Here is a 13,518-nt window from a genome sequence, read left to right as displayed (position 1 = left end):
ATTAAAAACCCAGGCGTCTTACAAGTATTACAAAATTTCAGTTACAAGTAATGGCACATCAGAGGTGTGCGGAAACTACAACTCAGTTCGAGCCTGAATGAAAGCTAAAAGGAACGGTGAAGAAGGTGGGATGGACGCCTCAGCGTTACCAGGAACAAGGTAGTAAAATACTCAAATTCGCCGAAGAACTGGAGTCTACAGATAAACACAGCGACCGCGCTATCGGTTACAATTCAAACTGGTAGCAGCCAAGGCGTCGTCCCCCAGTTAAACAACCAGCTACAACGGACGACGCGCACCGCTGATTATACCACTGAAACAACAACATAAATCAAATGTTTCTTAACTTAGCTCAAAAGTTGAGGACACGAAACCACATCTTCCATAAGCTATGCGAAACTACCTGAGGATCTTCAGCAACCACCCTGCGATCTTCAGCTCTGGGCTTGGTTTACTCAAGTGCTGAGTATTGTGCACCTGTTTGGACGAGCAGTCATCATTCAAGGCTTGTTGATACCCAGCTGAATACGACAATGCGCATAATATCTGGCGCAACCAGATCTACTCCAGTTTATTGGCTTCCACTGTTAACCGGTATAATGCCTTCTGACCTACGCAGATGTACTGCGCTTATGAGAGGATTCCACAAGATCTCCAGGAATTCTAACCTACCCGTGCATATTGACCTGCCGCTTTTAAATCGTAAGAGACTGAAATCATGGCATCCAACCCTGTGCGACGCTGCTGACATGGTTGCTAAGGATTCCAAACCTCTTGAAGAATGGAAAGGTCGGTGGGAAGCAGTGACAGATGTGCACCTGCATAACATCTTCTCAGGTGCTGAACTTCCAAGTGGATTCGACCTACCACGCAAGACCTGGACTACTCTCAACAGAATCCGTACCGGCCATTGCCGATGCAGGGATGCTCTCTTTAAGTGGAAGAAGCTGTCACACAGCCTGTGACTGCGGGGCTCCATACCAGACTGTTCACCACATTGTCAGTGAATGCAGGATTCGAGCCTCTCACGGCGCCAAAGAGGACTTCCTGCTAGCAACTCCAGATGCAGTGCGCTGGATTGAAGGACTGGATATTCAGTTGTAAAGACAAACTTAAGTTTCTTGTGTGTTAATATGTACATATGTATATGTAATTTAATGTCATGATATGTCTGTATTAGCCATACGCTAAATAATAAATAACAACATAAAATCACGCAGCAACTGTGCAGTATCCAGAGTAACACAAGCCTTAAAACATCAGAAAAAATTCAAAACAGAAATACAATTACTCTTTGCAGCCAAATTAAATTTCTGGCAATCACTGTCTACAACAAAGTTTCACATTCCCTTTGCACAGGAGCCAGGATACATAAAAATTCACCATGAGAACACTGCAAAAAGTGTAGAAACCAGAACACATGCTCTGTCTTATAATCCTAAGTACTAATTACATGCCGGCCGGAGTGGCCGAGCAGTTCTAGGCGCTACAGTCTGGAACCGCGCGACCGCTACGGTCGCAGGTTCGAATCCTGCCTCGGGCATGGATGTGTGTGATGTCCTTAGGTTCGTCAGGTTTAAGTAGTTCTAAGTTCTAGGGGACTGATGACCTCAGAAGTTAAGTCCCACAGTGTTCAGAGCCATTTGAACCATTTTGAACTAATTACATACAAGCAGAAAAATAATGTCATAAATCTCTTAATTTTATAAAACAAAGGCCACTATAGGTGGGTTACACTTAATAGCAAAAGGCAGAAAGAAGTGCCAGGAAATCGAACCGGTGGTTATTTCGAAGTGCACAGGCACGCACTTAGATATACACACCTTGCCAGTATCTCGAGTGCGTCCACAACAGGCAAACATCATTCACACAGGTAACCACTGTTCAATACGTTGTGCACCATTACTCAACACGAGATAGCATGGGCGTCCAAACACTGGGAGAGCCATTAACTACAAACAGCACGAAATTCATTATAGGTATATATAGCAGGACTTTCGAAACCTGAAGAATTCTCACCGTTTGATTCTGTAGCGTATCCGGTTGCAGGCTGATACATTCCAAAGCCGCTTCCACACGTTCGCATCGTTTAGCAGCACAGACGAGACCGTCGCCGTCTCACTAGACACAGTACATACTTCCGACCGCACGCACGTCTGCTTCCGCAGCCCCACTGCCCACGTGACAGAAAGAGGCAGAGCATGCGCAAAGAGCGACTGCCGACAACCAGACAGCACACTTGTGCACCAACCAACCGACCAAAATCCAGGCCTCTCCCCACAGCGTCGTGTGCTTAAACAGCCGAAAAGCGACCAAAGAGGAAAATCGCTGCCACGCGATACAGAATCGATCGCAGAGATCTTAAATGAATACAGAGAAGCGACTGGCACCACGTATCAAAATCCATTTGGTTTTTTTAAGATTTTCATAAGATCGACACAAGTTCTGAATTAAGATATAAAATGGAATACGAACATAGTCTCATTCGCGAATATAGTTTTTTATTTTTTATTTTATTTTATTTATTTATTTTTTTCAGTATACAGCCATCTGAGGCTTGCGCTCACGGCAATAAGAAAGTACCAGGGGCCCACGCAAGCCGTCCTCTGTAGTTTTACGTTTCCCGCATATTTTAGCGCAAGAAGGGTTGCCTCTTCACTGCTGTTCAAAGCGGACGTGCACGTACAAGCGAACCTCAACGAGCTGCGTCGCCATTTGCTTGCGTTTTCCTCCTGATTCTGTTCTGATAAGGTCGCATGGTCGTTTGTTTGTAGTTCCAGTCAGGTCTTACACTTGAAGCGGGTAACAAGTGAATTTTAAGCGAAGATTACGCCGATATGTTACTGGTTTATAGGGAGACTTACCGCATTGCTACTGAGGCCAGAGGAAAGTATTCACAACGTTTTCCAACTCGACATCTACCTTCTGCGTATGTTTTTAGACGTACAGAGAAGAGTTTAAGAACCGAAGGGACTTCCTAGGTACCACGTGTAATGGAAAGACCAATCGGCGACGTACCCGATGTTACTCGGAACATTATTGAGGATTCTGGAGCACAGCACACGCACGGTAAGCATAGCTTAAATGAAAATGACGCGTACGTACAACGTAGTATAAACGAAAGTGTTATCTTGCTATTGCAATAAGGTTGCAGTATTATTTGTACCTTTAATAATAATAATAACAATAATAATAATAATAACGTTATTATCAATATTATGAAAATCATTCGATCGCGCCCAGTAATACCTATTTCTCATCGTAATCAGGACAAAGAAGAGCTGCAGAGGGTCTGAGGACATAGAAGTCTTCGCTTCAAAGGATTGTGGAGGAACGAAAATGGCATCCCTTTAAGCTGAACCTACACCAACAGCAATATGGAAACGATTTACAAAATCAGGTGTCGTTCAGCAGACGTCTCGTAAATAAAGTAGCCGTTAATCCGGGTTTCATCAGGCAGATTTTGTGGGGTAATGAATGCTATTTCGCCAATGACGCCACTGTGAATACACACAATCTATATTACTGGGTTCCTGCTGATCCTCACTGGTTACTACCACATTACATCCAAGTGCACAGGGGTGTTACTCTATTGTGCGGCATTCTAGGAGACCACGTCATTGGACCAGTTTATTTGGCTCCCAGACTAAACGGTTGGCTGTAATTGTAGTTCCTACAGAATGAGCTCAATCTTTGGCTAAAATGGTCCAAATGGCTCTGAGCACTATGGGACTTAACATCTGTGGTCATAAGTCCCCTAGAACTTAGAACTACTTAAACCTAACTAACCTAAGGACATCACACACATCCATGCCCGAGGCAGGATTCGAACCTGTGACCGTAGTCAATCTTTGGCATCTCCTAAAAGACATCCCAGTTCAGTTAGCTGTGAAGCACTGTTTTCAGCACGATGGTGCACCACCCCACTATTGTAGAGCGATTAGGAAATATCTCAACAACATGTACCACGAATGGTGGTTAGGCAGTGGTGGTTGCAGTCGATGGCCAGCGATATCGGCTGATTTAACGCCCTTGCATTTTTCTTCTGGGCTTATATCAAACCCAGGGTTTATGAAATGGAACCAGAAAATATAGATGTGTTCAAAAGAACGAATACGTCATGAATGGGCTTCAGTATCTGCAGAAATGTTAAGAGGTGTCCATGCTGATAGAGAGGCGCTTACATTAATGCATCCAAAAAGGCGGACATGAATTTGAACATCTTTATTCAGTCCTGGTATGTACGTTGTTCTGCACCCCGAGGAATGTGCCTACGGGAGATAGTTTTAACTAAATTTGTAACAGATTCATAATTTCCTGGGGAAGGGTGAAGGACGAGAATTTTGGAGTTACTCAGCAAATTTATGCTATTATGCTTATCTAAAACTAAATCTTCTCTTGAAAGGAACATATGTAGGTTGAATGGCTGCTTCTACTTTACAGATAATTGCACGATGTTGTGTTTTAGGGATTGGATCTCCCATCTCTTTCCTCACTTGATGGGCAATATTTCCACTGACAAGATACTATCAGGGTTATATCCACGCTGTTGTGTTGTAGGGATTGGATCTCCCATCTCTTTCTTCACTTGATGGGCAATATTTCCACTGACAAACATATTATCAGGGTTATATCCACCCTTCCATCTCCCACTGCTAAAAGAGTATGGCAATTTTGCATCATGTATAAGCTGTAGACCCATGCATTCTACCCAGTTTTGTTTCTCTGTAGCCCCATGATACACTGTGGCAGTTAAAATCTCCCATAACTATCTTTACTGGATGTAAGTGAAAATTATCTGGTTCTCTGAAGCTAAATTCATTATTTCAGGGTTTGTACGTGGATGTTATTGTACAACAGTTTGTTGTTACAGTCAGAATTACTGTGTCTCTATCCATAGTTACCACTACAGCACTTGTCCGCTAAAGGCAAAGGTCCCGAGTTCGATTCTCGGTCCGGCACACAGTTTTAATCTGCCAGGAAGTTTTATATCAGCGCACACTCCGCTGCAGAGTGAAAATCTCATTCTGGATAAAGTCATATAGTTTCTGGTTTTTTTTAGGGGATTTAGGCTTATATCTGCTCCTAACGATCACTTCCGGTTAAAAATTCCGCGGCAAGGCGATCTGATATCGTTCCATAGAAAAAAGCTATTTCAGAATTCATTTAGACTACGCAAGAATCCCCCACTCTTACGAAATCTCCATAAATGTACCAGTTCAGCTGATGAGTTCGTAGATGGTGGTATAAAGGGCGTGCCGTATAACTTTGCCGTCAGAGTTTTGCGATAATTAAGCCAGTCCGTCTTTGAAGTGACTTAGTGAACGGTCGCGTAGGAATTCTTCCTATCTGTTATGCGGCAATTCTCTCGTAGTTTTGCGTCCCCTTACAGAGGCGCTGCAGCACCATCAGATTCTGCAAGTACAGCACTACTGTCTATGTTTTACGTAATAATCGGGAAGAAGTTTATTTTTTCAAATAATTTTTACACAGGATGCCATTAAGGTGCGTTTATTTAAGAATCAAAGTAAAGTGAACTTGTTCACACTCCTTCCTTGTTTGCTAACCATTAACTGTACTAGAGCATGGTCTCCCGCACGACTAGATAGAAAGGCAGCCTAGCGACGACTGCCAACTATGACGCACAGTCTGTAACTTGAGGGTGCAATCGCTATGCCAAAGTTATTCATTCATTTATTAATATCAACGTTTCCTGACACTGTAAAATTACTGAAAAATAGTATTTATTACCCGTAGACTCCTCCTAATGTCTGAGTGGCATGAGACAAGTTTTGTTAGCGAGTAATAACAAATACTTCATTCGCGCCAGAATAAATGTACTTTTCGTTCGCACGTCTTTGTTTACGTCACGACCGATTTCTGCATCGGAACTGCATCCCACCGGCTCTGAAAGCGCCAGGTGGCCAACCCCCTGTGCTAGCCTGCGTGGGAACCTACTGCCCGCTCCTTACTCCGCACTTAGCTGCAGCGCTGCTACATTCACGTATGTGAGTGCGCTCTTATCTGCAAATAAGGGTTTACCCTACAACTACTCCAGAGGAAAACTCAAATCTAGACTGCCGAATGGAGATTTCAACTAAATTCCTCCCGAATATTTTGATACGAGCAATGAACATAGAAAGTGAATGCTCAGTTATTGTTGCTAGAATATTATTGTCAATGCAATGAATACTTACATAAGTCTTAAAGTCCATGGATAGTTATTTCTGGAAAAGCATTTGCAATAAGTAGTCAAGACCTTCCGCATAAATTCCTTTCAGGAATGAACACTGCAGGAGAAAATGGAAATAGTTCAGCTGATTAGCACAAGACACGCCTAGAGCTATAAAATGATTTATGGGTGGGGAATCGATGGTAAAGGGGAGACGTAGGACCACACAGTTGAGACATATACACTCGCAAGATTACAAGGGTCGTACCATCACTGCATACGTGCCATCTTGCCAGCAGACACGTTACTAAAGGAATTAGGCATTCGACTAAAAATACAAATGCTGATTTTAAGCAATGGGGACAGATTGGTGGAAACAGCTTCTGAAACGACGGGGAGAAAATTATATGTAATGAACAAATTTCTGGACGCGCATTGTTTCAATGTCAGATACTCTATTATTCGTGCCATGCAGCAACATATACAGTACATTCCGGTTGGCGACGAGCTACCATTCTCTGCTGTTCCCCCTGACGACAGCCGTACTGTTAGTTAGTTACTTGTTCTTTATCCCCAGAGGAACCGCCGTCCTTCCACTACTCCTCATTGGCGACTCTTAACTGCATTTCCTGTGGGGACACAATACCTCCCTTGACGGAAGAAGTTTCCTTGGCGGTAGGGAGGGCTATGTGGCTCCGATATGACGGCACTGCAGGCCACTTGTGCATGCTGTCAGGGCCTTTACTATGGAAGGCATGTATTTCCGTTCATAGGCTGCGTAATTCTTTTTTCTTAACCTCTAAGAGATCTTCCCTGTAAATTACACTTTCTGTCCAAAATCATTCTCGATACAATTATACGAGGTGTGTACAATAAATTATGCAACACATTTTTTCCTCAACGAATTTACGTTGGAAAAATGCGGTACTTGTTGCGGAACATTGTGAAATATTCCTGCTTCAGCCCTACAGTTTGATAAAATTCCAATACCTGGCAGCGCTATACGTAGCCTACAAAATGGCATCTCTAACGGAGATGAGTTACAAGCAGGGAGCTCTCATTGAGTTCCTTTTCACGGAAGACCAGAGCATTGTAGATATTCATAGGCGATTCCAGACTGTCTGCGGCTACCTCGTAGTGAAAAAAAGCATGGTGAGTCGTTGGGCAAGGCATCACCGCAACAAGGTTGCACAGACACGTGCAATCTCCGGCATGTCAGCCAGTCACACACTGCTGTGATTCCTGCAATGTTGGAGTGTGCAAACACTATCAATTTAGGTGATCGGCGGAGCACAGTCAAACATCTCGCTACTCAGCTGTGTTGGTCTCCACACCCGAGAGGAGCTCACAAAACTTCATTGAACTGTTCTTCCTCATCCATCTTACAGCCCAGATCTCACACCTCCTGACTTCCGTCCGTCTGGCCCAATGAAGGATACACTCTGCGAGAAGCAGTATGTGGATGATAGGGAGGTTATTGATGTAGCAAGACGTTGACTCCAACGTCTACTAGTACTGTGGCATAATGCGGGACTAGCATAGTAATGGGGCTCAGGGTGAAATTTTTATATCAAATTGATATGCAAATTAAATTGATCAATTAATTACCCCCCACCCCACTCCCACCCTCACCGCCAGATGACGTCACGTGTTTTCTCCAGCCAGCACATGGGCCCCTCCTCTTCCCACACCTACCCAACTGGGAGGAATTTCGAATTGCGCCGGTAATTTCAGTTATTGGTGGGATTCTCTTTGTCCCAAGGCTTTGCGGACGTCCCATCCCCCTACCCCCTCCCGGGAACTGTCGGGAAATTAAAAAATGACGTAGCTCTTTCTGGGACTCGAATCCCTGTCCTTCTGGACAGAAAGGCTAAGTGCAACCCCCATCACATGGAAACTGTCCACATATAGGATAGGAAGATTAGGTTAGAGTACTTTATTTATTTATTTTGGTAAACTGAAGTAAAGATCGGTCCTAATTACCCTATGTGATCAGAAGTATCTGGACACCCCCCATAACAGATGTTTTTCATATTAGGTGCATTGTGCTGCCACCTACTGCCAGGTACTCCATATCAGCGACCTCACTAGTCATTAGACATTGTTAGAGAGCAGAATGGGGCACTCCATGGAGCTCACAGACTTCAAACGTGGTCAGGTGATTGGGTGTCACTTGTGTCATACGTCTGCACCCGAGATTTTCACACCCCCTGCACCCCCACTGTTTCCGATGTGATAGTGAAGTGGAAACATGAAGGGACACGTACAGCACAAAAGCGTACGGGCCGACCTCATCTGTTGACTGACAGAGACCGCCGACTGTTGAAGAGGGTTGTAATGTGTAATTGGCAGACATCTACCCAGACCACCACACAGGAATTCCAAACTGCATTAGAATCCACTGCAAGCACTATGACAGTTAGGTGAGGGGTGAGAAAACTTGGATTTCATGGTCGAGTGGCTGCTCATACGCCACGCATCACCCGAGTAAATGCCAAACGACGCCTCGCTGGGTGTAAGGAGCATAAACATCGGACGACTGTACAGTGGAAAAATGTTGTGTGGAGTGACGTATCACGGTACAGAATGTGACGATCCGATAGCAGGGTGTGGGTATGGCTAATGCCCGGTGAACGTCATTTGCCAGCATGTGTAGTGCCAACAGGAAAATTCGGAGGCAGTGGTGTTATTGTGTGGTCGTGTTTTTCGTGGAGGGGGCTTGCACCCCTTGTTGTTTTGCGTGGCACTATCACAGCATAGGACTACATTGATGTTTTAAGCACCTTCTTGCTTCCCACTGTTGTAGAGCAATTCGGGGATGGCGATTGCATCTTTCAACATGATGGAGCACCTGTTCATAATGCGCGGCCTGTGGCGGAATGGTTACGCGACAATAACATCCCTGTAATGGACTGGCCTGCACAGAGTCTTCACCTGAATCCTATAGAACGCCTTTGGGATGCTTTGGAACGCCGACTTCGTGCCAGTCCTCATCAATCAACATCGATACCTCTCCTCAGTCCAGCATTCTGTGAAGAATAGGCTGCCATTCCCCAAGAAACCTTCCAGCGCCTGACTGAACTTATGCCTGTGAGAGAGGAAGTTGTCATCAAGGCTAAAGGTGGGCCAACACCGTACTGAATTCCAGCATTACCAATGGAGGGAGCCACGAACTTTTAAGTCATTTTCAGCCAGGTGTCCGGATACTTTAGATCACATAGTGTATGTAATTAATCATAAAGATTGGTCCTAGTCACACAACTATATGCATAGCGCTACACAAGGACCACCTAAAATCGCAATACAACTAAAAAATTCACAATTGTTATCCTGTTGGTAAAAATTTCACAATATCCCTGGATCTCAGGCAGGAAAAAGGCTGGTGTGGAAGGTACTATCTTTGTTTTTTGGCAGTAGTGTGTCCTACTGATGAGATGCTGGTGTTGGACAGAAAGGAGTTTAGTTAGTGTATCACCTGTAAGCATACAGCTGAGGACTGTGTCTATCTCTGTAGACGTCAGAGTTTGCTACAGACACCTCCCTCGCCATTGCTCAACAGTCATCCTACTGCTCAGGTAACTGACATTCAAGAAAACCAATACATGCTACCACAACTGATAGAAAATGCTTGACTTTTATAGTTACACATCAAAACTGCCGTGAAAAAAAAAACAGCATTCATAATCAATGGATCAAAATGCAACGCATGTACAGGGGACTAGGGAAAATCGTTATCCCAAAAAACTGCACCAGGATAGAGAGGCGGCAGCTGAACGCGCATTCTCCTCAATGTACGGCCACAAACTGCCGAAATTAGTGCTACTCTTACCTCCCTTATCCCTCCCTCTCCCTCCCTCCCACCACCTATGGCGTGGATACAGGATTTTTCAAACAGCCAGCTGCTACCGCTTCTGCGGGCAGCACCCATCTTTGCGGATACTGGCCTCCCACCTGCTCATCTACCCACACCCGGCTGGCTGCCACAGTGGTAGAGTCCTCCACTAGCAGAGCACGTGGCTGAGTAGTCGATACGGCGGCTCTGTGCTGACACAAAAGTCTATAATGCCCCCTGACTAAAGCGTGGTAAATGACGGGCACCCAGATTACAGCTCGCCTGTTCGTCAAAATTGTAACCACACTCTGGCCAGAGTACAGCTGCCTCTGGTGGCCACACGCACTCTGGACCCTCCCCTTTCCCACAACGATATGCCATCCTGTGATGGACATCAGTTCTGTTTAATGTCAGTGCATAAGCGAGCATATATTAAAAAAATACACGCACACAATTATGACAATAGTAAAGTCCTCTTTCAATGAAAATAGGCCCAGTAAATTTCCGTTTGGTTTTATGAGCAAAATCGGTATAAAACTTCCTGGCAGATTAAAACTATGTGCCGGGCCGAGACTCGAACTCGGGACCTTTGCCTTTCACGGGCAAGTGCTCTACCAACTGAGCTACCCAAGCACGACTCACGCCCCGTCCACGCAGCTTTACTTCTGCTAGTACCTCGTCTCCTACCTTCCAGACTTTACAGAAGCTCTCCTGCGAACCTTGCAGAACTAGCACTCCTGAAAGAAAGGCCATTGCGAAGACATGGCTTAGCCACAGCCTGGGGGATGTTTCCAGAATGAGATTTTCACTCTGCAGCGTAGTGTGCGCTGATATGAGTTTTAATCCGCCAGGAAGTTTCATATCAGCGCACACTTTGCTGCAGAGTGAAAATCTCGTTCTGGAAACATCCCCCAGGCTGTGGCTAAGCCATGTCTCCGCAATATCCTTTCTTTCAGGAGTGCTAGTTCTGCAAGGTTCGCAAGAGAGCTTCTGTAAAGTTTGGAAGGTAGGAGACGAGGTACTAGCAGAAGTAAAGCTGCGTGGACGGGGCGTGAGTCGTGCTTGGGTAGCTCAGTTGGTAGAGCACTTGCCCACGAAAGGCAAAGGCCCCTAGTTCGAGTCTCGGTCCACACATAGTTTTAATCTTCCAGGAAGTTTCATATCAGAGCACACTCCGCTGGAGAGTCAGCGCCATCGACGACGCCGCAGCCCAACGGTGCAGAGGTTCATACAGCCTCTGCCCACCGCAGCGTCGTGGGCACCCAGCCACCGTCACTGTCGGGATCGGACACAGGGGTTCCTAGCGACCGAGACTGTGTCGAGCCCCGCCCTCCAGTGGATGTCGAATCTCGGACCCGAAAGCAAAAATCACACAAGCGACACAAGAAGAGGCGATTGTCAGCTGAAGAACAGGACAGGGATGTGAATCCGGCGGAAGACATCGACTTCGTTGACTCGTCCACAGTTGCAACGGACTCCAGTGGCATCATTCACCAGAAGGTGCCTGAAGACATGGAACGCTCTCCTAAATTTGGTGGCCCAGAAAACGAGATGCATTGCGTCGACTCCCAAAATGTGGGCTCCTGTGAAAGCGACCAGCCCCCAATGACATCACAATCGTCTCTTGGTGATTGGACAGACGATATGGAGGCAGATGATGCACAGCAAACATCGATATCTCCGCCAGAGCCCATGGCTGACATTGAGCCCGGTGGGCTCTGCCAGTCAGGAAATCATACGGCACAGTAATGCACAGCATGCAGATGGATGGCTGTGTGGTGTGTGGTGTGTGAGATCACTGTGGGATTGCACCGGCACACTGCCTCCGCCACTTGATATGTCTCAGTCATACCGTGTGGGAACAGTCAATGTAAATGGTGTCCACTCCACTGTCAAGACCCGCATGTTACACGACATGATCAGAGCGGCAGACTTGGACATTGCCCTTCTCCAGGAGGTCCGTCCCGAGCTGCGTTTAGACCTATATGGCTACACCACGTACAGCCTACCCGTAGGTGATGGCGCAGGAGGAACGGCCATCCTTCTCCGAGATGGCATAGACGCGACGGACGTGACGTACTTGCCGAACGGGCGAGGCATCGCACTCACACTTGGCGCAGTCCGCCTCATTAACGTCTACGCCCCCTCCGGTAATTAGCACCGTGGTGACAGGCATGTCTTCTATTCGGAGGAGGTAGCCCTACTTTTGCAGGGAAATATGGACCATTACATAGTGGGCGGCATTTTAACAGTGTTCTGCGGCCCGAGGACCAGATACCGCATTACGTCCCATGCCCGGCTCTACAAGCATTGATAAGTGACCTCGCGTTCCAAGATACATGGCTCTTACATCATGGGACCCAGAGTGGATATACGCACTTTACCAACCATTGTGCCAGTCGTCTGGACCGGATATACGTCTCGCGTGCCCTCCGCACAGCAACCCGTGTTGCAGAACTCTGGCCGACGGCCTTCACGGACCATTTCGCGTACGTCTCCACTGTCACCTTACCCCAACAACTCACAAGACGCAGCCCGTGGACGCTGAACGTCTCCCTCCTCCGCGAGGAAGCGTGTCGGCGAGCAGTCACTGACACGTGGCGTCGACGTATCAGGCGCCTGCCCATGTATGCTTCCACGTTGCTGTGGTGGCTGGGATGTGTCAAACCTGCACTCTGAAAGACCTTGATGGCCTACGGGTGTGACAGATCGAACTGGCAAAGGGCAACATCGGAATTTTACTCTACAGCGTTACGTGAGCTGGCGACGCAACCGCCGTCTCCCGAACGTCAGATGTCCGTACAACGCATAAAAGCTCGTCTACTTCGCATCAGGACAGAGCAGCTAGAAGGTGTCCGCATCCGTGCGCGAGGGCAAGACTGTATCCCCAACGAATTAGCGTCAGTGTATCACATTGTGCGCGAGAGGCGCCACCGCGAACTTCAGCTCATTACGGCGGTAAACACGGAGGAGGGCGGCCGCGCAGTGACACAAACGGACATCGCGCACACGTTCGCCAGACACTATGGGACCTTGTACATGGAAGATCCGCGAAATGTACGTGATTATGACGAGCTGTTGCACGATTTTCCCGCCCCTCGGGACGTGGCACCCGATTATAGTCTGCTGTTGCCCATTACACCCGACGAGCTGACATCGGCCTTGGCACGTGGAGCACCGAACAAGTCGCCTGGACCGGACGGTTTACCCCTGGAATTCTACCGCACTTTTTACGACCTTATGGGTGACAAGTTGCTCCAAATGTTTCAAAACCTGATCCACCCTGATTTCACGGTCCCCACAGAATTCACAGAAGGCATCTTGATTCTAGTACCGAAACCGAATGGTTGTTGTAGGTGGCAGGACTTTCGCCCACTGACACTCCTCAACAACGACTACAAGATCTTCGCCCGTATCCTCCGCGCGCGCCTCCACACCACTATCGGGAAAGCCATCCACACCGATCAGACATGTTTAGGTGGTGTCAGCAACATTCATACGGCGTTAGGAGCAT

The 13,518-nt window shown here is 46.8% G+C and overlaps 1 protein-coding gene and 1 non-coding gene across 2 annotated transcripts in view; one reads left to right on the top strand and one right to left on the bottom strand.

The window, feature by feature from the left end:
- Window positions 1-11,753, top strand: part of LOC124722694 — a 29,601-nt gene extending 17,848 nt beyond the window's left edge. The window contains exon 2 of the mRNA XM_047247833.1: window positions 11,171-11,753. Coding sequence (XP_047103789.1) covers window positions 11,171-11,753 — 583 coding nt within the window. The remainder of the gene's footprint in view (window positions 1-11,170) is intronic.
- Trnas-uga lies at window positions 10,564-10,638 on the bottom strand. Its single transcript has one exon. It is a non-coding gene; the product is annotated as a tRNA-Ser (tRNA).
- Window positions 11,754-13,518: the final 1,765 nt, after the last annotated feature.

This window comes from Schistocerca piceifrons, chromosome X, assembly GCF_021461385.2.
Source record: "Schistocerca piceifrons isolate TAMUIC-IGC-003096 chromosome X, iqSchPice1.1, whole genome shotgun sequence".
Lineage (NCBI taxonomy): Eukaryota > Metazoa > Arthropoda > Insecta > Orthoptera > Acrididae > Schistocerca > Schistocerca piceifrons.
Note: the sequence above shows the minus strand (reverse complement) of the source record. Positions and strands in the feature narration are given on the sequence as shown.